Consider the following 25,612-nt stretch of genomic DNA (forward strand, 5'->3'; position numbering starts at 1 on the left):
CGTTACAGGGAAAATTGCATAGATGATCTAACAGTGCAAACATGACCATACATATTCATGTGTACGTTTGTTTTTTTGTGTCATACTACCGTCGCAGCCATGGCCCGTGACCTATGGGTTATAATAAAAGTTGGCAAGTAGCTAAGGATGACATCATGGTAGTCTTGAATGAACGATACCATATGGATGGTAGGAGATTCCAAAAGGCAAATCAAGCCTTTATCATGTTGATCCCCAAAAAGGAAGGGACCAAAGAACAGATCCTATAAGTGCTAAAGCGCTCAAATGAAACTGAGGATGAAACCACTTAACTCTAATTGTTAGACCTTGATCAACATAAAACTACATAAATAAAAATATGCATTCGCAGCCTACAGTTACTAGTCACCAGTCTTTTCTTGGTAATGATAATCGTAACTACCACTGCCGGGTCTAGAACCAACAGTGATAGGCATTCTCAGAAGAAGAAGAAAAAGAAATGAGCCTGAGTTGTGGCATGGCAGTGGCAGCACGAAGGCCATTGCCACAGCACACAGTAGTCCGCTCCCCTTGCAATCCGCTCCCAAGGCCACCGCTGCTACCGCCCTTGGACCCGCTCCCCTCGTTGTCCGCTCCCAGGGTAGCTGCTCACATCGCATGCGCATCTCAGAGGTCGGGGTCAACGAGGCCGATGGCGCACCGATCTATAGCTTGTGGATCTCGCGGGCACGACGAGTCCCTCCATGTATCTTGTGAGGACGAAGAGACCCTACATGATGTCGCCCCCTTCCTTCCCCATCGTGAATCCCATCGGTTACCACAGACCTAGGCAAGGAGGGCATGACCACAACAGATCTAGCTGCCACCTCCCTTCCCCCATCCTGGATCCTGTTGGCCGCCATGGACCTCGGCAAGGAGGGTGCACCCTCCATGGATCTGGCCATCGCCTCTCTTTCCTCCATGCGGCCTCCACGGATCAGGATGCCACCTCCCTTCCCTCCACGAGGCCACTACAGATCCAGACACCGCCATTAGAGATAGATAGAGAGGAGAGATCGAGAGAGAGAGAGAGGTGGAAGAAGTACGAGAGCGAGGATAGGGGCGGTGGGGAACAAGAGAGAGAGACAGATGAGAGCGGACGAGCGCGAAGGGATAAGTTCAGCCGACGGCCAAGCCGATTGGATGCGAGAGAGCAAAAATCTTATTGAAGGGAAATTTCGGGTCCAGTGATCTTCAGTGGCGGTTTGGACTGGAACCGACACTGATATTGACTATCAGTGCTGCTTCTTAACTGCTTCATCATTTTTCGGGCGCGGAAAGTTAAGAACAGATAGTGATACATTTTCAGTGGTGATTCTTACACATCCAGCACTGATGATCGCTATTTATGGCCTGTTCTGTAATAGTATTAAGAACAAACAGACATGAGCAGTTCAATGTATTTTGTCATCAATGAATAATATTATATTTATGATCCGTGACACTGTAGTTCGTTCGTAAGGGCAAATGGAACTCCAAAAGCAAGAGGACATAGTATATTTGATGTAGCAGATTCATCTATGAAATAATTTTAAAAAAAATGGAAGAAGTAGCTATGGCAGAGCTGCACAAAGAGATGTTCGTTCAAGCAGCTTCTTGCTCAGCAGCACTCGCGGCATTCAAATCCACTGAAAGATCCAGCTCCTGCATTGCATCAGTGTGGGTTATTAAATTGCTAATTGAAGGCATCTCTTTTCTAACTTCAGAACTGAAAATTGGTGATTTTCTTTATGTATATGATCAATTACCTTTCCGGTCACTTTGTTGTACAAGGAGAGCACATCCTTCACCGTTGTCTCAAAATGAGTGGTTGCATCGTAGCTCTGTAAAACGAAGTTATACTAAAAAACTGTGGTTCGGTTGACTATAAAACTGTGGCTAGTTGCACTTACATTTGTTAAGAAACAGTTGTCCTCCTCAGGATTGTTAGCGGGTTCATATCTGTCATAGATGTCGAAGAATGTCTCCTCCACAGGGCCGAGCAGATCGATCCCAGGTTTCAACTCAATTTCAGGCTTGTCCGTCTCAGCCTCAGTGGAAACAAAAGCAATGAACTTGCCTTTTGGTGCAACATTGTGAGCGTATGAGCAACAAAACACGTACCTACAATGGAACAAAAAGACATCTCTTGAGATGAGACACTGACATGTAATTTGTTCTGTTAAGAGACATGTGTGTTATATTATTTTGGTAGTTTTGTATCATAAACAAGCAAAACGTCTACGTATTTAAGGCAATTGTGATGCAATGACTGCATCACAAGAAGAATCAACTGAATAGTAGCCTATGTCTGATTGGTTTAAAATGCATTGCACTGCTTTTGCTCCAGGTGACTTACATGTCTGATTTGCGCTTTAGTTGTTTCTTTGGGAGGATGATCTGCACAGAGTGTGAATCCTTAGTGTCGGGGATCGGATGCTTCATAATGCATATTGCACGTGCCACCTTTCCAACCTTCTTCACCTGTTCATTGTTTGGAGCATTTTAGGAAACAAAAACCTGACCCTAAAATGCCGCAGAAGGCTCGTCAAAGGCATATATACTTTTTCAGGCAAGTACGAAGGATCACAAACAATCTTCTTGCATTTTGCAGTCTCCTCTTCAGAAGTCACACCATATGCTTTACCGCTCTCATCAAACTCAACCTGCAAAAATATGGTAAATTTGGAATACTCGTCAGAAGTTAGGACACTCCCATTTGATTTTAGCATTAATTCTTAAGTTATGAGCTAATTAAAATTCTTTAGTTACCTTGCATTCTGGCTTGTTCAACATGTACGTGCCACCATAAACAGCGCTTAGACGGGCAAAGGCCTTTTATAACATGCAGAATATCAGTATTATAATGAAGCCGAAATAGTGTGCTAATTCCTTGTACTTTGACAGTGGAGTACCTGAGGAAGCTCTCCTAAACCATATAGAGGGTAGATATAGGGGGACCCGCTTTGAAAGCGTGCTAGTGATTCTGCATAAAGCTATTGAAACAGAAGACCAGCATTAGGATCATCCTGCGATTTTTTCCTGTATCCCTCCCCAGGTGCATCACAATTCAAGCTGCCAATATATTTATTGGAGCCAATATATGTCCTTAGGCTAAAGAAATGTAATGTGGGTGTAGAAATTCTCAGCTAAGCATCCATGTTGGGTGCAACCACAAGAAAATATCAAAGTATTTGCCAGATGATGTACATTGCTACAAAAAAAAAACTAATTTTCAAAAAGTGGAAGATAATCACATTGCTTGACTAATGTAATTGATCGCTTCCGTAACAATTGATGAAATTGTCTAGTCACAGGGTCAAGGATTAACCAGGAACCAAAACAACAATATAAAACTAGATGTCATTTTGAATGCCATTTAAATAGGATTGTGCTTAACATAGTGTTTGTTAGTGTTAATTGTATTGGACACAAAAATCAATAACAAGGGAAGGAATGAATTCCGTACAAGTAATGCATTCATTTTTTTTGTCTTCAGTTGCTTCAAAATATGGTAATGTAGTACCTTCATTCGTTTGACAGTGTCAATTGCAGGCTCATCCAGATAATTGTCATCCCGGTGAAGAGCTAATGCATGCCCGATAAAGTCAACGGTATCATCCTCCAATCCATATTTGCTGATCCAAGAAAAATCGTAGTCTTTGTATTAGGAAATGGTGGCAAAATACAAGGTGGCTGTCTAAGTTCTGTTCAGTGTACAACAACTGAAATGTAACACAAGGGAATGCATCTTACGAGATGACTTCTCTTGTCGTGACCTTGTGCAGATCCAAACCTTCATGCGATTTTGGATCCTCCTCCTCGTAATCCTGCACGTATATGAAGAACTTCCGAGCACGCCGCTTTTCAAACAGACCCATCAGGTTAGATTTCAAGGCTTCAACATCAGTTGCCGGGACTTTGTGGATCTATCCGCATCACCAAACAAGGAAGGATGAATTAGCATGTATACATGTTCCACAATTGGATCATATATCCGGACGTCAGACCCATACCTTCCCATTGTTGTACACAAAGCTGCCATCGACGGCCTTGAAGTTTAGGTACTTTGTCACACTTGTGTGGATAAGAACACGAACCAGTGCACCATTAGCCATCATGAACTGCAAAGAATTTATAGTGATATGCATAATACCAAACTTTCTATATGAAAGCTAGGAACATATATCTAAATAAGTGAGAACAGACCTTGGGTACCATGTCAACGTTGTATTCTTTGTTGACACCCAGGTGTTCAGGAGGGTTTTCATTGCCTTTGAATCTCTTCCAGAGCTAAATAATGTACCATATGAGTGGAAGAAAACGTTAGAAAAAATTGGTATCAGATTTAAAAGTAAAGAATGGATATGCAACATATTGAGTTGTTTCCGGTTCAACAATTTAAGAGCATAGCTGAAGGTACGTCAACTTATGCACGTTGACAATAACAAGAATTTAAGCTCTTTTTTCCTTCTAAAAACATGATACTTAATGGTGTTCAGATTTCTTCGATACTAAATGCACAGAACAGAAATGTTAGTGCCAGGATCACGCATCGAACCTTAGTCAGATTCAAGGATGTAGATTCTCCTCCATAGTAATCATTCCTATCCATGTGAAGAACCTGTATATACAAAAGGAAGAAACAAAAAAGATGACTTCAGAGTGTGTATTCTACCTTATCAAAAGTGATCCTTCATCCTTTACATACTTCGACTTGTAAAATCAGTCTATCTATACAATTTGAATTTGGGGTCCCAATCTGCGTGCAGAATTTTCATACGTGATCTATCTCATTTAACATTTTCAAGGATGTCCTACAATGATCATTATGATACTTGTCTTTTAACAATAAGCCAAGCACACATGATGAGCACATCCCTATGATCATGACTCCCAAGTTCCCACAGACACAAGAGCAAATTCCCAATGTCCACTGGTGATTCCAAAGAATCTCATGCTAGACAATCTACAACGGAGTAGTGTGCTGCAACTAATGTCGATGTAAACAGAGATTAGAAGAAAAGTTGCTATCCACCCATGCCACTCGTGAGCAGCAACAAGACGAACGCTGTGGTTCCGAACCGGAGATCAACGAAAAGTGTACGTCTGATTCGATGTCAGACGAGAAGTGAATTATAGCAGCAATATGTATCTGTACTAGCAAGAAACGGATGTGAAGAATCACCTTGAGGCCATCGACGGAGAGGAGGCCGCTGAGGATGCATTCCTTCAGCCCCGTCCCCAACACGATCACGTCGTACTCCTCATCCATCTTTCGTACGTCCTGGATCTCGATCTTTTCTCCCGGTGGTCCCTACCCGTTCTTCTCACCCTTCTCTCGTCTCGCTGATCCCTTCTTGGCTCACCGTCGTATTTAGGGACAACACGGATATGCATGTGACGAGGAATTGGTCGCTGCATGCTTCCGTGACGATTCGAGGAGGTTGCGGTAGTACGCGACCCATCGCGAGCGGCCGCGCATCCCTCTCTCGCGGTCGGCGTTTTTTGCTGCATGCGCATGCATGCAGGCATGCCGAGCGATTACTGCTTACTGGTTAGGCAGGTGGTGGTACAAGACTCGCGGCGGTGACTTAAACTGCATTTAGTTGGAGGATAAATTTAGATGAGCTATTATCTATATTTTGTTGGATGAGTGATTCAATTTTCTGTTTGTTAGTATAGATATAGCGATCCAATTTCTTGTTTGGTTTGACCACTACTACATAATCAATCTTTTATGCTGGCTCATCACTATCGGTTTCTAGTGGACTGGCAGTGATGAGCATCACTACCGGTTCGTAAGCCATGCGAAAAAATTGAGGTATCATAGCTTATAAACCGCCGGTGATAAGGTCATTACTGTCATCTCGTATTAAAAACAGGTAGTGAATATCATCACCGCCGGTCGTTAATACCATCCGGCAGTGAAGGCCATTTCAGACCTGAATATTTCATTGTATCCATTTAATCTCATGTCATGTCCACTCATCCGGCCAGCCACAGCTTAAAAAATCAACTCCGTAGCGCCTCCTCCTCCCATTCGGTCGGCCTTATCTCCTCGATCCACCTGAGAGAGAGAGAGAGAGAGAGAGAGAGAGAGAGAGAGAGAGGAGAAGATGAGAAAGGAGAGAGAGTGAGGTTCGGCCTTATCTCCGGTTGAGTGCCTCCTCCGACCGAGCCTCCTCCTCCAACGGCCTCGGTGCGGATCGGTGGTCTCTGGCGATGCAGAACTGCATGATCTTCTTGGTAGCCTCGGCGGCGTTGCGGCTCTCCTTGACGAGTTGCATGACCTTGGCTTTGGGCAGCCGCACCTGCAACCGCATTGCCCCGTCCTCCCCCGCCTCCACTGACGATGTGGGCGATGACCCCGCCGCCGCCATCGCCTTCACCACTGTGGCCACGTTTGAGGCCAATCGCCATGCTAGCATCAGGCTCTCTAGCCGCTCCCCGATGCCATAGTGGAGTGCACCGGACCACATCCTAGGGCGCCTGTGAAGCAACCCCTTCGACGCCTCCACCGACAACGACGAGAAGCAGAGGTCGGCTAGTGATTTTTTGTGAATGTTTGTGATTACCACTATGTGTGGGTGAGAATGTTTGTAATTGTGATTGTTTGACTATGTGTGGGTGAGAATGTTTGTAATTGTGATTGTTTGTGAGCTTTCAGTGATTGTGATTGTTTGTGATTATAAATTAGTTCTATGAATTTGTGATTGTTTGTTAGCAATACGTTGAGGTCCGATGGTGGCACGGCGGATGAAATTATTTTCTTTTTTTTCCTTCTGTAAAAAGGCTTTACTGTCGGTCCAAAAACACCGGTAGTGATGGCATCCCAAGTTTCACTGCCTGTTACGTACTACCGGTTAGAAAACCAGCATTGTAACTGGTTTACTAGCTAGCAGTGAAGGGCTATTCTGCAGTAGTGGATGGATAGAGCTTGGATAGAATTAGCCTGTATATCATAGTTTTAGTTTTTATAAAAATATAATCATGCAAGATCTTATTTCATTGATTTAATTGCAATGAATGCAATAGTATAATCAGATCGCAAATCAGATAAACGGTTTAGGAGGTAATATCATTTAAAACATGCTAACAAAAAAGTGTATTTACTCTAACTAACTAGAATATACCATATCATTAGAAATAAACTCATTCAAAACATAGATGACTCCGTCCAATACTTTTTTTACATCTAGCTTGTGTTATAATATATGGGCTTGGTTTATTATGTTTGTGTAATTTTTAATAAATTTTAAAGGCGCAACTTGTGAAAGGATGATATAGTTCTTTAGTCTCACATTGCTAGTGCAGGTGGAGAGAGATCAACTTAAAAAGAATTCTCTCATTCACCCTGTTGGTAATCGAAGTCACCAAACCAGGAGAAATCTTCGACCCAGAGGGAGAAAGAGCCGAAGATGCAGACATGCAACATGTGTTTATGGGCGATGAGTAAACTAATTGTTCTCCGTCCCATCCATTACAGTGTCGGCCTATTTATAGCCCGTACTCAACTACTCCATGCTATAATTTACAGTGTTACCCCTCTAACTGCCACATCCTCAGCATATTCGGGGGTATTTTGGTACCATTGAGTACATTTGCACATTTACAATTATACCGCGGACCGCTACACAGACCCTAAGGGCACCTTTGACCAGCCTCGGCGCTGTGTGCCGAGTCACCCTTCGGTCTCTGCCCGAAGTCTCGCCAGAGGTTTCACCTGCACTGATACCTGGCGCTACAGGTCGACCTTCGGTCTCCATGCGAAGGCCCACCAGAGGCTTCACTTGTACTGATACCTGGCGCTGCGGGTCGACCTCCGGACTCCATGCGAAGGCCCGCCAGAGGCTTCCCCTGCGCTCCCTGAAACACAACTATATTATTCGTCATAAAATAGCCACTAGTAGACTTCACCTCAGGTTCCGAATGGGCGCGTAAGTTCATTCCCCAACAATAGCCCCTATAGGTAAGGTTCATTTTCGATGGACCGAACCTGTGAATCAAATAATATAGCTAAACACCATCCCCTTCAGCCCGTCGAAGACCTCTGGGGGCCCATTTTACCTTTTAGCAGATAGCCATCGCATGCTCATCATCCTTTTTATTTTTTATTATTTTTTAAATAATTTTATATATACGAGGATATGACCATTATGCCCCCAAACAATGATCACGGCTCGATGACCCTAGGTGTCTTCCTCTCAAGCCAAATCATCTTTTACAGCAATGGTTTAATTTCTGACGCATCTCGTTTCAACTGATGTTAACACTTTTTCACCTCAATAAAAGCGCTCCACCAGTTGCTTTAATTTTCACTGCTTGAATCTGCTAAAGCTGCAGCTCCCGTACGAAGACCCTCGTAGTCACACTTCTTTTCGAAGCCCAGTGCGGATGGCTCCAAGAGGCAAGACAACTCGCCCGAAGACCTATTGATTTGGAAATCCAAGGATGATGAAGAAGTCCTTGTTGGACTAGCGAAGGTGGGTTTGATAAGTGATGTTTCAAAAGTTAGGCTCTCAAAGTGCCAAGAGACTCCGGAGCCTGAAGATGACGAAGCCATTGTCTTTGTTGACTACTTCCGAGAAGGGCTTCACTTTCCTTGTGATGAGATGGTGCCCAAGGTTCTGAAGCTTTTTGAAATCTACCTCCATCAGCTGATGCCTAACGCCATCATTCGGCTTGGCCTTTTCGCTTGGGAGGCGCATTCCGAAGGAATGAAAGTATCGGCCAGGGCCTTCATCGTAGCCCACATGCTCCATCAACAACCAAAGTCAGTTTTTCGCATGTAACGTGCAAAGCGAAGCCCACTATGGCTGCCTGAACTTCACTTATCGCGCCGGCCTGGCCACGCCAGTCGTGGCATACAAAAACAAATGGCCGAAGGATTGGACGCAGTGATGGTTCTACCACAAGGTGGACCGAGAGGAGTTTCTCGTGTCCAAGTGCAAAGAGGTGAAGGGGAACCGTACCCCCGATGTTCTGCTGAAGGCCTCTCAAAACGCGGCATTTGAGGCCTTCACTTGGTGCGTAAAGCATCTGACCACACGCAATCTCGTTGAAAAGTTCTTGGCATCCAGGGTGTGGCCCCTTAGCCGAGGCTGGATCATCCTGAAATTTGGTGACATGGGTCTGGAGGGACTCTACCGTCCCCAGCCGGACTTCCCAGGCTTCACAGGTATTTACTTTTATCATGTTGTCAACTGCACATAGGTTCTGTTATTTCCTTACATTGTTTACTTTGTGGCAGACTTGACGGTGGCCAAAGGGGAGACTAAGGCCATCCTTCTTCTTTGGAAATTTACTCAGGGCGAAGCCCAACTCTGCGCCGACCAGGGGCTTGGTCAGTGACTTAACCGGATTTTCGAGTCACGAGGCCTTGCCTATAAAGATAGGCTGAAGGTGACTATGCTCTATTCAAGTCAAGGCGAAGGAGAAGGCAGGCTCCTTGAATGCCGAGGCCGGCGGAGAGTCTGCTGGTGGCAGCCAAAAGAAGTAGAAAATTGCCAACCCTTCGCCGCAAGCAGGTAAACAGAAGAAGGCGCTTGCCCTGAAGAAAAGACCTCGCAAAATGTCGCCCGACATCTTGGGCGAGGAAATGACCCCCGAAGGCTCAATGGCCATTCAAGTTGTGCCCCTTCGACAGAAGCCTCTGAAGAGCACACAAGATCCTCCCTCCTCGCCGAAGCCCGCCTTTTCTGCTTGCGTGGACCTTGCCACTCTAATTCTTAGCGACAAGGATGAACTTTCTGATTCGCGTGCTACTGTCGAGATAGCAGGGGGAGGGGAAGCTGAGGAGGCCGAAGGGGTAAAAATTGCCAAAGAAGCTGGAGCTGAATCAACCTCTTCCTCTTCATCTTCGAGGTCTTCGTCTAAGGACAGTTTATCCGGAGGCCACAGGGCCACAGAGACCGAAGAGGAAAAACCTCATCGCCACTGTCGCACCGTGGCGGAAAGGGGCTTATGAGTCACAACGGCTTACTCGATTGGAAGGCTATTGATGCTGAAGCCTTCAAAATTTCTTCATTTGAGCCAAGCTCGGGGGAAGTCAACGATGCAAAGAAGATGTTTGGCAGCTTCGTTCTCCCTGAGCTTGTGATTTCTCTGGCGCAAAAGCCTGCTATTGAGCTCATCGACGCCTCCGATGTGGCCATTGCAACGGTATTTTGCATCACAACTTTAGCTTCTCTTTGCTTACTCGTTCTGACACCTACGAGCTATTGCAAGCTATGCTCATTTTGCATGCATAGCGCAAGCAGGCAGAGCACTCCGAGGCTTGCACGAAGAATGCGGAGGCACAAAGGGCCCTATTTCAAGCTCGGGCGGAGAAGGCCGAGGCTCAAAAAAGGGAGTTCATGCGACGAGTGAGGGAGGTGGAACTGTGCTTGCAGCAGCTTGAAAATGAAGTGAGCTTCCTTCTCTCGGGCAAATATAGCGTGGAAGAAGAGATCACCTATCTTCGCTAGAATCTAATGGCGTCCGAAGCTCAGGTTTCGGAGCTGCAAGCCCTCTACACCACAGAAAAAGCTAAAACACAGCGGCTGCGTGAAGAGCTAGACAAGATGAAGGTGCTATCCGATGATGCCCTCACTGTGCTAGGAGAACTGGAGCCGAAGGCCGTTGCAGCCTACAAAGCAATTAGCAACACCTTCGATGGAATCGGTGCTTCGGCCACACCTCCAACGCTTGACCTTGTGGGGTTGGGTGGACTTATTGGATGGATCTGCAAAACCAATGGTAGCCTTTTGCCCGCAGCCTAGCTGTACGGTGACTTCTGTGCCATGGTCTCAGCCAGGAGTTTAGTCCAGTCAATTGAGATGATGGGTTGCAACCATCATGTTGTACTCCAAAAAACAACCTTCTGCTATCCTTCGGTTGTGCCAAGATCATTGAAGGCCACTGCGCGAGCATTCACCACCAACTACTAGTGTAAGCATGGTCGTGAGCTCGCCCTCCGGGAGGCAGAAATCAACTACCAATGAGTACATTTTTTTTTGGTTCTGCTTTCGAGATTTTTCCACCTACGTATTCATGGACGCTTTGTTTTATAGGCAAAATCGAAGGATGATCCTTCTGCCAAAGCGACGACCAAGGCGGTCGAAGAGAAAGAGAAGGTGTGAAGAATGCACGAAGTGTTGTTTTGTGTTTTGAATGTTTGGTTAACAATCAAAACATATTGTAATATATATGCTTTTATTTATTGTCAGTTGTTTTGATTGCCTACACTCCCTGCGTAGGTCTATGCTTCGGACACTGCACAGGTAGCTGAAGATGCTATTCCCATCATTGTGATGCGGGACAATTTTTTTTTATGTCTTGGTCTTCCTGGGACTCCTTCCACCGTCGCCACCCAGCGATTGGTTTCGGGAGGTACTAGAGAGCAAAGCGTAGGTCCTATGATGTAAGGAATGCCGACTCCAAAGCGTTCTGGAAATCATTTAGCCCTTCGATTTTAGAGACTCGAAGTGCTGAGCACGAGGCCCGCAGGATTGCGCGCGGAGACTTTGAGCCTCTGCATATGTTCGTCGATCCAAAGTGTGAGCCGGAAGACGATAATCATGAATCTCTACACCATTAGTTTCAATTTTTCTACCGCCAACGGCCTTCACAAATAGTGTGACATGATGAAGGCATGAGCGCCTTGGCTACATCTTTGTCTACCACTTCATCTAATTATATTGGACCACCCTTGGATCCAACAATGCCTTTTCATTCCAGCCAAGGCATAGCCTTTCAATTTGGCTTTAGTCACTGGTATAAAGATTTTGTAGATCCTAGCATTGATGAATTTGCTGAATAAAGTCGTTATCAATGGCCTTTCATCGATTAGGACCTTCAGCTATATCGTGTTCAAAATGTGACCCAGAAAACGCCACCCCCCTGACTTTGAAGCCATAGGGACCTTCGGCAGAACCACACGTGAAGCACCATCGGAAAAACGCCGTCCCCCTCGACTTTGAAGTCGTAGGGACCTTCGGCAGAATCATAAATGCGATTGCAAAATTTGTGGCGATGGTTATCCAAGCTTCAACTTTTATTTTGCCGAATTTTCATGATTTGTATGTTGTCCATGTTTCGCGATTAACGTTAGGTATTCTATGCCTTCGGTGGAGGGCAAGCTTTCTTAGCCCCTGAGGGGTGCGCAACCTTCTTTCAAAGCCAAGCAGCACTTCAGCTTTTTTATTATTATTTTTTCTGAAGGTACGTTTTGCCTTTGGTGCAGGGGTAGGCACTCTTAGCCCCCGACTTTTATTCGAGAGGTGCGTCGCCTTCCTTTAGGTCGAGCAGCACTTCGGCATTTTATTTTTTCTCCCGAATGTACGTTTTGCCTTCGGTGCGGGGGCAGGCACTCTTAGCCCTGACTTTTAGTCGAGAGGTGCGCCACCTTCTTTTAGGTTGAGCAGCACTTTAGCTTTTTATTTTTTTTCTCCCGAAGGTACGTTTTGCCTTAGGTGCGGGGGCAGGCACTCTTAGCCCCCGAATTTTAGTCAAGAGGTGCGCTGCCTTCTTTTAGGTCGAGCAGCACTTCGGCATTTTATTTTTTTCTTCTAAAGGTACGTTTTACCTTCGGTGCGGGGGGCAAGCACTCTTAGCCCCCGACTTTTAGTAGAGAGGTGCGCCGCCTTCTTTTAGGTCGAGTAGCAGTTCAGCCTTTTATTTTTTCTCCTGAAGGGTACGTTTTGCCTTCAGCGCAAGGGTAGGCACTCTTAGCCCCTGACTTTTAGTCGAGAGGTGCGCCGTATTCTTTTAAGTCGAGCAACACTACCGCTTTTTTTTTACCATTACACATATTCATGTAACTGAATCATAATCACCTTACCTTGTGGACGAAGACGCTGCTGAAAGAGATGCTTTAAAATATGGACAACATCGAAGCAAGTGATAAGCTTCGAACTTTGCTACGGATTTACGCCCGTCTAAAGTCGAAAGGTAAGATGTCTTTCTTTGACCTTCCATACCTTGACTTTTATGGCGAGTTCTCGGCTCGCCCTTTGTCGATTGGTGTGCTTCCTTCTTGCGAAGGTTTGCAACACTTTGACGATGAATTATGCATAATTTTGACAAAATTACATGTTTTTTATCGGGGTGATTCCATTTATATCAGAGTTTTTACAAAGGTTACTGCCTAGTTAAAAACCTCATGCCCTGACGAAGTGTTCCCCCTATGAGGAAAAGAGTACATCACCCGTACACTCTTTTGATTGAAGTGTAGAAAATAAAATTACATAAATGCTACACTGATTCGTGTACCTCAACGACCAATATGAAGATATCTTCTATGGTTACTACACATAAAACTTGCGAAGGTTGTTGGCATTCCAAGTGTGCGGAAGCTCTTCCCCTTCGATAGTTGCCAGGTGATAAGACCCGGGACTTAATGACCTCTTCACCAAAAAAGGTATGTCCCACTTACTTTGCAGTTTTCCCATGGCCAAAGTATTGGTGAGCCTCTGAAGTACCAAGTCTCCAGGAGCGAATTCCTTCAGGGACACATTCTTGTCTCTCCATTTCCTAGTTTCCTCATGGTATCTGGTCAAGTTTTCGATGGCCTGCATTCTCACTTCCTCCAGTGCATCTTTTGATACTGATTCTTTGTTCTGGGCTAGTTCAGCTGTGACTCTAAATGATTTATTTTTTCATTCCTCTTGAGTCATCACCTTTTTGTCGAAGAGCAAACGAAATGGCATGAACCCTGTTGTTCTTGTTACTGTTGTTCTCACAGACAGCAAGACCTTTGGCAGCTCTTCCACCCACTTTCCTTTTGGCAGACCTTGCAGACGCCTTGCGACACCAGTTAAGGTGATGTCGTTTGTCCTCTCCACAGCTCCATTTGATTGAGGGTGATATACTGAAGCATAGACTTTGATTCCCAAACCTTCGCAGAATTTTGTGAATCCTTCGCTGTCAAACTACATGTCATTATCAATGATCACCTCGCGAGGAACGCTGAAGTGGCAGACGATATTTTGCCACAACAATTTTTGGACATTTTTTCATGTTATGTTCACTAGCAACATCACCTCTACCTATTTCGAGAAGTACTCGACTGCGACAATGGCGTAACACAAGTTTCCCGAGGTGACTGGTAACTATCCGATAATTTCAATTCCCACCATATTAATGGCCAGACTGGTGGTATGAGTTGTGTCTTTGTCGAAGGCCTGTTTGAACCCTTGGCCATGTATTGGCACTTCACGCAGCTTCGGACTATGTACTCCGCATCAGAGACATCCTTCGACCAAAAGAATCCTTGCCTGTATACTTTCCCGACGAGTGCTCGAGTGCCAATGTGCGAGCCGCACAGTCGTCCATGTATTTCTCAGAGCAAGTTTTGACCCTCTGTTTGGGATATGTATCGAAGCATTGGTGCACAAACTCCCATCTTGTACAATTAAATCCCATAATTTTGTAGTTTCTGGCCTGTTGCGCCATGCGCTTCTCCTCAATATTATTTTTGGGCTCGTAGTAACCACAAAGGTATGCCATTATAGGGGACCACCAATCTTAGCTTTCAATTATAGTCACTGTTCATGCTGCCTACAAAGGGGCCTCAACGGCTGGCACCTTCACCTTCTAATAAAACACATCTGGCGGTATCAACAGATTTTGCGCCGCAGCCTTTGCAAGGTCGTTGGCCTCGAAGTTGTCATTCCTCGATATGCTCTTGACTGTGAACCCCAGGAAATGTTTTTCCATGCTTCGCATCACTGCCATGTACTTGACCAGTTTTGGCTCCTTCACCTGGAACAACTTTTCAATTTGGCTTGCCACCACCTTGGAGTTTGTCTTAACTAGGACCCTTCAGGCACACAACGCCCATGCCTTACGAAGCCCGAGGAGAACTATTTCATACTCTACAATGTGTCGATCGAAACTCAAGCCTAGCAGCGTATTGCAACTTCACTCCCAAAGGTGAAGATACTACCACCGCCGCGCTAGCTCCTGTAGCCCGCCCAGGCTTCGTCACAATACACGATCCAAATTGAGTCTAATGGTGACTCATCTGGAGCTTCGGCATGTGGCATCCAGTCTTCCACAAACTCTTCTAATGCCTGAGACTTTATCACTATTCTTGCGATAAAATCTATCATAAATGGTGCAATCTCTGTAGCCCATTTTGCAATCCTCCCTATAGCTTCACGGTTTTCAAACATGTCACAAAGGGGTAAAGAGGTGGGCTTTTCTTGTGAGCTATAAAATAATGGCGAAGCTTTCGTGATGCCATTACTAGCTCATAGGCCATCTTCTCCATTTCGGAGTAAAACCTCTTCGGCCCTGCCAAAGCCTCCGATACATAGTATATCAAAAATTGCTGCAATTTGTCACCTTCCTGCCTTTCTTGCACAAGTATGGCACTTACTGCCGAAGGGGATGCTGCTATGTACAGCAACAACTCAGCCTTGGGATCGGGTCTGGACAAGGCTGTGAGCTTCGTCAAATACTTCTTAAACTTGTTGAATGCTTCATCTGCTTCGTGCCCCATTTGAAAGGGTTGGGTCCTTTTAGTGTTTTGAAGAAAGGTAGGCTTCGCTCAGCTGATTTTGTGATGAACCGGTTCAGAGCTACCAATCTACCTGCTAGGCATTGTGCTTGTTTCCTACTCTGGGGAGATCTCATGTCAATTATTTCTTGAATTTTTTAAGGATCTACCTCGATGCCCCTTTGTGAGACCAAGAAGCCCAATAAGCTTCCTGATCACATACCAAACACACATTTTTCTAGGTTTAGCTTTAGACCTGCACTTCGCAGGTTTTCAAAAGTTTCTCGGAGATCATCGAGGTGTGTGTCTTCTCTGATGCTTTTGACCACTATATCGTCAATGTATGCTGAGACATTTCACCCCAGCTGTGATTTTAGCACTATCTATACCAATCTAGTGAAGGTGGAACTAGCATTCCGAAGGCCAAAGGCCATTCTTATGAAACAATATATACAAAAGGAGGTTCTAAAACTTGTTTTCTCCTTATCCTACCAGTACCTAGAATATGCATCCAAGAAACTTAACATTTCACAGCCCGTAGCTGAGTCCACCAGCTGGTCAATTCGTGGCAGCGGAAACTCATCCTTCGGACAAGCTCTGTTTAGGTCTGTAAAAATCTACACACATCCTCCACTTGCCATTACTTTTCTTTACTAGCACCGGTTTGGCCAGCCACTCAGAATGACCCTCTTCGTGCACCACTCCGGTGTCAAGCAACTTCTACACCTCAGCCTCCGTTGCCTCTTCCCTCTCCATTGAAGAAAGGGAGATCTTCGAGGCAATAGTGGCCCAGGGTGTCGTGGAGAGAATAGGTTCTCCAGAGCTGTCCCTTGTGAAAACACTATGTTGGCCTTCTCCCACGCGATGAATGTGCGCTCATTCTCTCCTATAGTGTTCGCCCCCTTCTCTGCAGGGTAGTCCACCTCAACATGATAGTACTGGTATATTGTCTCATCTACTTCGACCACAGTGTAGCCCTCTGGTCAGACAAGCCACGCCGGAAGCCAATTTGATGGGAATGTTCCTAGCACCAATGTGTAGATCACACGGTATTCGTGTTGTGATGAGATCCATGGGATAAGTGATGGGGCTAGCTACCAAAACTCTCATGGACTCACAGCTACTCCGGTGACCACCAGGGCTGGAGCGCGCAAAATTAGGAGATGTTGTCGGCCATTCCTGTTCTCTCACAATGGCGCCCTGTTCACACATGAGGGCTTGCTATACTACTTGTGCTATTTTTTCCTCTATATATTCTCTCTCCTTTTGTAGCACTTGTTCGAGCATTTTCATCATCCTAGCTTGTTGTGCCTCTCGTTCTGCATCTCATTTTGCTTGGGATCTCTTTCGACTCTTGTAACTGTCGATGTCGCCTGGAAATCCTTTTTTCCAACCCATCAACCCAATGCCTCGTGTGCGACTATCGTGCTCCTTGTTTCCTAGTGCCAAGGTGAGCTCATCGCTATCCATGTCTGGCTTAGGAAGCATGTCGATCGCTTGCTCTAGCCCTTCATCTCAGGCGTGATACCTCTCTCTCGTAGTTCATCTAGCTATTGTTGCAACTGCCATTCTTTCCTCACGTACCCACGATTGCCGACTTTGTGGGGATAGATGTTCTTCTTCGAGTTTTCTTTGTTCACCTCAGTCAACCTATGTGCTTCCTCCGACAACTTGTACTCCGCAAAGACTTGCCAATGATCTTCCAGTTGTGGCCATTTGTAAAAATCTGGTGTTGTACCTTTCTGCACATAGGTTATGTTCAATATGCCCTTCTAATTCTTAAATGAAAGGTCCATGATCATTAGCGTCTGTCGGAGTGTGAACTCCTCAAGCGGGGATCCGGAGGGACCCCCTTTGAGATTCGGCTGGGGGGATGATTCTGAATCCGCTTTTGCAGGTGAAATAAATGGGCATAAATGAGATGCAGGTGGAATGGAATGATCGGATGCAGGAAATAGTAAATTCTCAGGGGATTTTTAGACAGGTTCGGGCCGCACTGAGCGTAACACCCTACTCCTGTGTGTATGCTATAAATGCTCTGAGAATGTCTCTTGGAGTATCTACTGAGTTACAAGAATATTTGTCTAGTCTAGAGCTTCGTGCTCCTTGTTTTTCGGCTGATCTAAGCTTCTGTGCTTGTCGCCGGTTGTCAAGAGTTCGATCTCCTTCTCTGGGGAGCCCGCCCAGCTTATATACCCGCCAGGGCGGTAGCGTGCCCAGAAAGGATTGCGCGAGTTCCAAGGTGCCATAAATGGAAAGCAACCATCATGGGCTATTGTGCGAGGTGATGGGGAGGGTTGAAAACGCGCCCCCGTCCGATCTTATTCGTCATCATGCCATTTTTCAACGGGCACCGCGGGGAGGGCCCACCGGGCAGCCATCGAGCAGCCCGGCGTGCCCGCCCGGTTAGAGCAAGCCTGACACAACAGGGTGGCAGGCGCGGCGCCTTGGGCTTCGCGATGTTATCCCGAGGCGCACCGGATGTCACGCGACGGGACCTGTGCATTAAATGTCCCCACGCCTCCCTGACAAGCTGTGGCAGGGACTGGCAACAGGCGTGGGGGGAACAGTTGGAAGTGACAGGCCACGCGCCCTCTTAAATGCAGCATCGGGCCTCTCACCAGCTGACACCTCACCGCTGGACCTCAGTGGGGGCCACCGGCAAAGGACTTCTCAGGCCCTCGGGGAGCCGAGTGCTCGGGGGCCACTGTTTGCCGCCCCGAGCACTCTCTCCCGGATATGCACTTTCTTGGTCCTCAGGGAACTGAGTGCTCGGGGACCACTGTTCACGGCCCCGAGCACACTCTCCCGGAGCTGACTGTTCGGGTCCTCGGGGAACCGAGTGCTCGGGGGCCACTGTTCATAGCCCCGAGTACTCTCTCCTGGAACTGACTTCCCTTGGGTCCTCTGGGGACTCGGGTGCTCGAGGGCCACTGTTCGCAGCCCCGAGCACCCTCTTCCCGGTACTTGGCTTTTCTTGTCGTCGGAGGACTTGGGTGCTCGGGGGCCACTGTTCGCAGCCCCGAGTACTCTCTTCCTGGTACTCGGTCTTCTCGGGTCATCTGGAAACTCGGGTACTCGGGGACCACTGTTCATGGCCCCGAGCACCCTCTCCCGGGACTTGATCTTCTCGTACCTCGGGGAGATAGCCCCCGCAGGAGGGCGCCACGTGGCACCCTGCTATTCTGGCCTCAGGACTCAGGGACCCCTGGTTCCTGTGTCACCAACAGCGTCTTACGCTTAACTACTTCCATATATGTCTCTTCAGGGAAGTCGAACTTCTCTAATATCTTATGCCACAAGATGCCATTCTTGATCGAATCAGGAACCACGTGCGGATCACCTCATTCGTCAGTCCACAATCTGTAGTTGATGGGGATGTGATCCTTAACAGTAATCCCATAGACTGACTTGTATAGCCCTAGAACTCTCTCTGGTGCAGTTGGCTCCCCTGCTAGTGAGACCTCAGTGATCACAAATCGTCCCATAGGCATCTTCAAGGGACCTCAGACATGATGTCGCTCCTGCGATTGCTCATTGTCGTGACCCTCCAAAGCATCAAGCATCCGCGCATAAACGAAAAAGTTATTGAGAACCTATACGATAATATGTAGAACAGATGCATTCATCTACTAATGAATTACCTCACATCGCCTCCACAGACGACTGTTGGTCCAGGTTGAGGTAGTGGCTCGGGCTACCTTCTTCAATGTTTGATAGTGGCACTACATCTCCTTCTGGCACCCGAGCTAGATCAGTGGTCGGTGTTGCCATCCCTTCCTGCAAGTTTTGTATATGATGATGATGAGCGATTGAGTATTCTTTATATAGAGAGCGGATGAGGGAGGAAGATAGAGATAAAGCCAATGAGGGAGGGAGAGAGGCTGTTGAAAGAGTGAGATAACCACGAAGGAGTTGATAAATAGAATGCATACACATACAATATTTTAGTTGAGTACATTATGATCACATTTAACAAAAAAAGTCACATTTTACGTAGCAAAATAGGCACAAATATGCACAAAGGTATTGATCTTACAAGTCACATCATCTTACATAGCAAAATAATGATTACAACCAGAATTAGGATTATGATATCTTTACACGTGAAATCAAATTTCTTCTCCTTATTTTCAAAGGTAGCCAATTTTAGCTCGGCCTGGATGACTTGACTGTTGTACATTGCAATAGCTTCCTGTTTAGATTTGTATCCTTTGTAACATGCTCCTTTGAATCCATTAACTCCAAAAAATGATATACTACAGACCACACTAATAACAAAAAATATGTAAAACAAGTATGAAAATAGCATTAGTATCAGATTATGGAGATGATTATATAAGACTGCAAGCTCGACTGGGACAGTGAAAAAACGTGCAAGGTGCATGTGTAATAACCATCCCAGTCAAGCTTTGTAGTCATATGTACGGTCTCCAATTTCATCATTTGCAAAAAGAAAAATAAGTATGAAAACAAGCGCAATTTTTAATACAACACGTAACAGGAGTAAAAAAGAAATACGGTCCTCTGTAGCTATAGCAAATGGTCTAATTTGGCACACATAATAGGGAAGATGAAGGATATTGACCACAGTTCGAACAAATCCTTCTTCTTCCACTATTATGTGAACCAAATAAGGCCCAGGTGCAAGTGATGTAAATAATAATGCAATAATAAGAAATGACAGCAATTTGTAATAAAAAAATTCCAATGACATATGTACAACAAGAAATGAATAGTAGGTTTATAAAAGAGCTCTCAGGAAATGAATAACAATTGGCCCTAGTACAATCAAGGTCATACCATCTAATTGTTCAATTGAGTACATCAACGACTGGACAATTTACTAAGTTCTCATATAGTTATTAGAACCTGGACAGAATTCTCAAAAATCACACAATATCATCATGGACAGTGTTGCTATACCAAATTAGATAGCACAGATTCTGAAAAGGACAAGCAATTTCCTACCAAGACAAAAATAAAGACTGAACAACAGGATTCAAACAAGTAATGATAGAACAAAAAGGATGAATCAACTTCCTTATCCAGAATCTGATATGCTAATCAATCTCTCAACTTACAGTACCACACCATCCAGGGATCAAATTATAATAGGTATCCCACTGTAGAGACAACAAAAGAAATATTTCTTGGTATATAAGTACAGACCAATAAGGATCGAGGCAGTATCTGTTCTTATCATTTGAACACGTAAAAGGACCACAAGCAGTATATGTTCTTATCATTTGAACGCAAGAGGATCGCAAGCAATGTCTGTTCTTATCATTTGAACACACAAAAGGACCGAGGTGGCATCTGTTCTTATCATTTGAACACACAAAAGGATCGAGGCAGCATCTATTCTTATCATTTAAACACACAAAGGACCACAAGAAGCATTTGTCCTTATCATTTGAACACACAAAAGGGCTGAGGTAGCATCTATTCTTATCATTTGAACACACAAAAGGACCACAAGCAACATCTACTCCTATCATTTGAACACACAAGTAGCTAACCATGAATCTGTACGAACTTGCACTTAAACCCTAGGAATCAGAGGGGAGAAAAAGATGGAGGGGGAGTCGGGAGGCCTACCTCGACGTCGGGGTAGTGTTCCATGGTGACAGCGGGGGTGGACAAGGGTGCAGGGCACGGTAACGCGGGCTCCTCGGCGTCGGGGTGGAGGCGGTGGGCTCCTCGGTGTCAGAGTGTTGGTCCTCGGCAACGGTGATGGTGGACAAGGACGTAGGTCATGGTAGCATGAGCTCTGTAGTGTCGGTGAGGAGGTGGCGTGCTCCTCGGCATTAGAGTGGTGGTCCTCGGCGACGATGACGATGGACGATGGTGTAGGGCATGACAACGCGGGCTTCTTGGCGTTAGAGTGGTGGTCGTCGGTGACGACAGCGATGGACGATGGTGTAGGGCATGGCAACGCGGGCTCCTCGGTGTCAGGAGGCGATTCGACACAAGGTACAGGCTAGGAAGGGGAAAAAATTTCTAACTGTCAGAGGACTTGGGCGTCGAACACTTTTATATGGGAGGACTTTCACTGTTAGCTCAAGATGATGACCAGCAGTGAAAGGGGATCTTCACTGCAAGCTCAATAGGAGAACCGACAGTGAAACATATTTCACTACTGGCCCAATAAGTCCACAGGCAATGAAATAACTTTCACTACTGGTCGAATATGTTCATCGACAGTGAAACCACTTTCGTTGTAGGTGCAGGGTGCAAACAATTTGATTTAGCTACCCCCGCGCGCCGAGACTTGAACCCATGACCTGTCCTAAGTAAGATCGAACAATTAAACTGCTGTGCTACTCAAGTGTTTTTTGTTGAGTTTGTACTGTCTATAATTATTAACATTCTGTTGACCTAAAATCCTAATACATATTTATTTAAATTTGAACTTCCTATATAAAAATTAAGTTTTGTATATACCTAAATTTCATGGTTCAATTTACTAATTCAATAAAAATTAAAGTTCGAATATTGCGGCTTACTATATTGCTTAATTTCATCGATAAATATTTTAAATTATTAAAAATTGAAAATAAATATGCTCATAACTATAGTTAATGTAAATCATGTAATATGCAAATAGCAATATGCTAGTGCTATTGCTAGTACAGATGGTTCTTCTCTATATACAACAAGTTTTTGGCCCACTGTAGTCATACCGTATTTGTCGATATTCACACACCTTGAGAGTCTAACCCATTGGCACCGGAAAAGAGGAACCTTTAACACTACATAGTCAAGCTCCCAGATCTCATTTATGAATCCATAGTAGGTCTCCCTAATTCCATTGCAGTCGTAGGCATCTATATGGACACCGCTATTTTGATTGGAGCTCTTATTATCCTGTGCTCTCGTATTATAATTGATGGTTCGTGAGCTAACACATTCAAATGAGCACACTCTGTCTACTTATCCATCAACTATCTACGTAACTAGGCGCCAAAATGATCTTGGTGCTCTCACACGATCCAAGCATCAGACTTCCCTAGGTTTCTGATGTAGCATCTTCTGGTGTTCTTTGATATATGAGTCAACTACAACTGATTGTTATAGAACTACGAAATGTGCTTACATGAATAAAATGGGGTCGTTAGTGTAGAATGGGTTTGCATCTATCGTCTCTTTCCCATGTAACCTCCCCTCATAATAAGATATAGGCATACCAATCAATTTGAGATTCATGTAGTCGATGCAGAAATCAATGACCTCCTCGGTTCCCTAGCCCTCGGCCATGCAGCTTTCCGGCCGATTTTAGTTACGAACATATTTCTTCAGAACTCCCATGAACCTCTCAAAAGGGTATATCTGATGCAGAAACACGGGGCCAATTATCTGTATCTCTTTCACAATGTGAACAACGAGATGCACCATGATATGAAACAACGATGGAAGCAACAATACTCAAGCTTGGATAGAGTCTCAACCACGTCTTACTGTAGCTTGTCTAGATTGGTTGGATCGATGGCCTTTTGTGATATCACGTTGAAGAATGAATATATCTTTATAACTGTGTTTCGGACCTTTGACGGTAGAATACCTCTAATTGCAATTAGAAGCATCTGTGTCATCATCATCACATAACAATCATGAGACTTCATGCAGTTAATTTCAAATCTTTCATGTTTACTAGTCTCTTTATGTTGGTAGAGTAACTAGATGGAACTTTGATTCCATGTAAGCACTCGCACATTGCAATTTTCTCCATCTTGCTCAGACTGTAGCTAGCAGGACCAAGATATTTGTCGCCTTCTTCCATATCTTCGGGATGTAGATCTTGTCTAAGTTCCAAACATTTCAAGTACTTCCATGCTTGGAGTGTAATCTTTTTTTTGCCAGGTATGTCTAGTAACATACCAATCAAGCTATCACACACGTTCTTCTCTATGTGCATGACATTGATTGCGTGTTGAACTACCAAATCCGGCCAATAAGCTAAGTCATAAAAAATAGATTTCTTATTTAACATAGGAGCTCTAAGATTATATTTTAGAACCGGTGTACTCCCGCATCTCTTTCTAAGGATAATCCTATGTCCCTTTACCATCTCATGTACCTATCTCCCAGTGCAATGCTTAGGAGGTGGTCGAGTCTCAACTTTCCCATCAAAAGCTCTCCTGTTGCTGCGGTACGAGTGATCCTTGCGAAGAAATTTACAATGACCTAGGTATACCATTTTTCGACTATTCTTCAGGCACAAGGTCTTTGTTTCATCCAAGCAATGCACACATGCACAGTAGCCTTTGAAAGTCTAGCCCGATAGGTTGCCAAGGGCTGGCCAATCCTGGATTGTTATGAACAGCATTGCGCGTAGGGTGAAGTTCTCTAGTTTGTATGCATCCCATACCTACACACCATCGTTCCACGGTACTACAAGATCTTCCATTAATGGTTTCAGGTAGACATCAATATCGTTGCTAAGTTGCCTCGACCTTGGTATCAGCATCGGCATCATAATGTACATCTGTTTTATACACAACTAAGGAGGAAAGTTGTAGATATATAGAGTCATATGCCAAGTACAATGGCTACTGCTCATGTTGCCGAATGGATTCATCCTGTCCATACTCAACCCAAATCTTATATTCCTCACATCTTCTGCAAAGAGCTCCTTGCATTTCCTATCGATGTTTCTCCACTTGGTAGAATCAGGGGGGTGTCTCAGCATTTCATCATCCTTGCTCTCATCGACGTGCCATCCCGTCAGTTCGGTATGACTTTTATTCGCGAATAAATGCTCCAAATGGGGGACTATAGGAAAATACCACACCACCTTGACGGGAGGCCTTTTCTTCTTTCCTTCACCATCGATATCATCACCGTTGCGCTTGTACCATGCTGCACCAAAGACGAGACACGCTTCCAAGTCAGCATGCTCTCCACAATACAACATGCAATCGTTGGGACATACACTTATTTTCTACACTTCTGACCCAATAGGCACACAACCTGCTTGGCCTGATACATATTTTCTAGCAGCACATTTCCTTTTGAAAGCAATTTCTTCAAGAACAGCAATAACTCTGTGAAGCTTGTATCAGACCCCCTCATTGCTTGCCTTCAATTGTAGCAGTGAAAGCACGAACCTTGTGTGCTCCTTCTCGCAACCCGGGAGCAACGGTCTTTTAGAGTCCTCTACTATACGCTGGAACTTTTGAAACTCTATTTCATTGGTGAAGTGCTCATCCCCATCGTGCAACATTTGCTCTAGATCATCGGCGTCAGCATCGACCAACATCTCCTCTATATCATCGTCAACCAACATATCTCTAGCAGGCGGCATATTGGTGTATTCATCGGTCGGTATATCGGTGCATAAGTATTCGTCTTCTCTGCCAATGTATTGCCCTTCCTGTACGATCTCAGCTTTTCTGTGCTCAGTCCAATGGGTATAGCCAGGAATAAAGCCCTATGGAATTAAGTTGGAATATATCTACTGAGTGATGGAAAACTACTTCTTGTTCTCATAATTAACGCATGGAAAGCACATGTATTGAGAATGTGTATTTGACTTGTGCACCGTAGCTACTACTAGGAAACACTCCACGTTGTTTCTGTGCTCTGCACTCACACGGCTCGTATCATACATCCATCTTCTATCCATCTACAATTATATCATTATTGTAAATCCAAATTCATAACATTTAGAAAATTTTGTAATCACTAACAAATAAATTACCTTGTTGTCTTCTACCATCAATTGGACCTAGTTGGAGGAGTCACTTTTTGTATACTTTCGCATCGGCTATCGATGAGTGTTTATTGGTGTCATCCCTAGACATGTTCAATATTATTCAACCCTTATGTAGGACTAATTAAGTAAAAATTAAAAATAAATATGCTAATACATCAAGTTTCTATGTTGGATCTTGCTAATTAAATAAAATATAAAAATTGTAATTATATCTTGCTACATACCAAATATCATGGCAAAATTTTCTATTTCATTAAAAATAAAAGTAAATACATTCATACCTAAAGTTTCCATATTGAAGCATACTAATTAATTAAAATATAAAAAATATAATTGGAGCTTGCTGCATACCTAAATATCATGGCTAATTTTTCTAACTCGTTAAAAATCAACCATAAATTTGCTCATACATA

At 44.7% G+C, this 25,612-nt stretch overlaps 1 protein-coding gene across 1 annotated transcript; it reads right to left on the bottom strand.

Moving 5' to 3' along the window:
* Positions 1-1,602: 1,602 nt before the first annotated feature.
* LOC133914274 (guanosine nucleotide diphosphate dissociation inhibitor At5g09550-like) lies at positions 1,603-5,280 on the bottom strand. Its single transcript, XM_062357397.1, has 13 exons — positions 5,186-5,280; positions 4,559-4,621; positions 4,207-4,290; positions 4,014-4,121; positions 3,754-3,926; positions 3,524-3,635; positions 2,913-2,993; positions 2,770-2,832; positions 2,562-2,663; positions 2,357-2,481; positions 1,911-2,121; positions 1,767-1,841; positions 1,603-1,662 (listed from the first exon to the last, which is right to left on the bottom strand). Exons 1-13 carry the CDS (start codon positions 5,270-5,272, stop codon positions 1,603-1,605), a joined length of 1,344 nt encoding a protein of 447 aa, XP_062213381.1. The 5' UTR covers positions 5,273-5,280.
* Positions 5,281-25,612: the final 20,332 nt, after the last annotated feature.

The sequence above is a fragment of the Phragmites australis genome, chromosome 4 (genome assembly GCF_958298935.1).
Source record: "Phragmites australis chromosome 4, lpPhrAust1.1, whole genome shotgun sequence".
In the NCBI taxonomy this organism is placed as follows: Eukaryota; Viridiplantae; Streptophyta; class Magnoliopsida; order Poales; family Poaceae; genus Phragmites; species Phragmites australis.

Bases quoted from the DNA above. Each gene is read 5' to 3' on its own strand.
- LOC133914274 (XM_062357397.1), bottom strand. From the start codon at position 5,272: ATGGATGAGGAGTACGACGTGATCGTGTTGGGGACGGGGCTGAAGGAA. The intron at 4,291-4,558 runs GTTCGATGCGTG...TACATTATTTAG, and splicing joins CATCCTTGAATCTGACTAAG to CTCTGGAAGAGATTCAAAGG. The intron at 2,664-2,769 runs GTAACTAAAGAA...ATATTTTTGCAG, and splicing joins TGAACAAGCCAGAATGCAAG to GTTGAGTTTGATGAGAGCGG.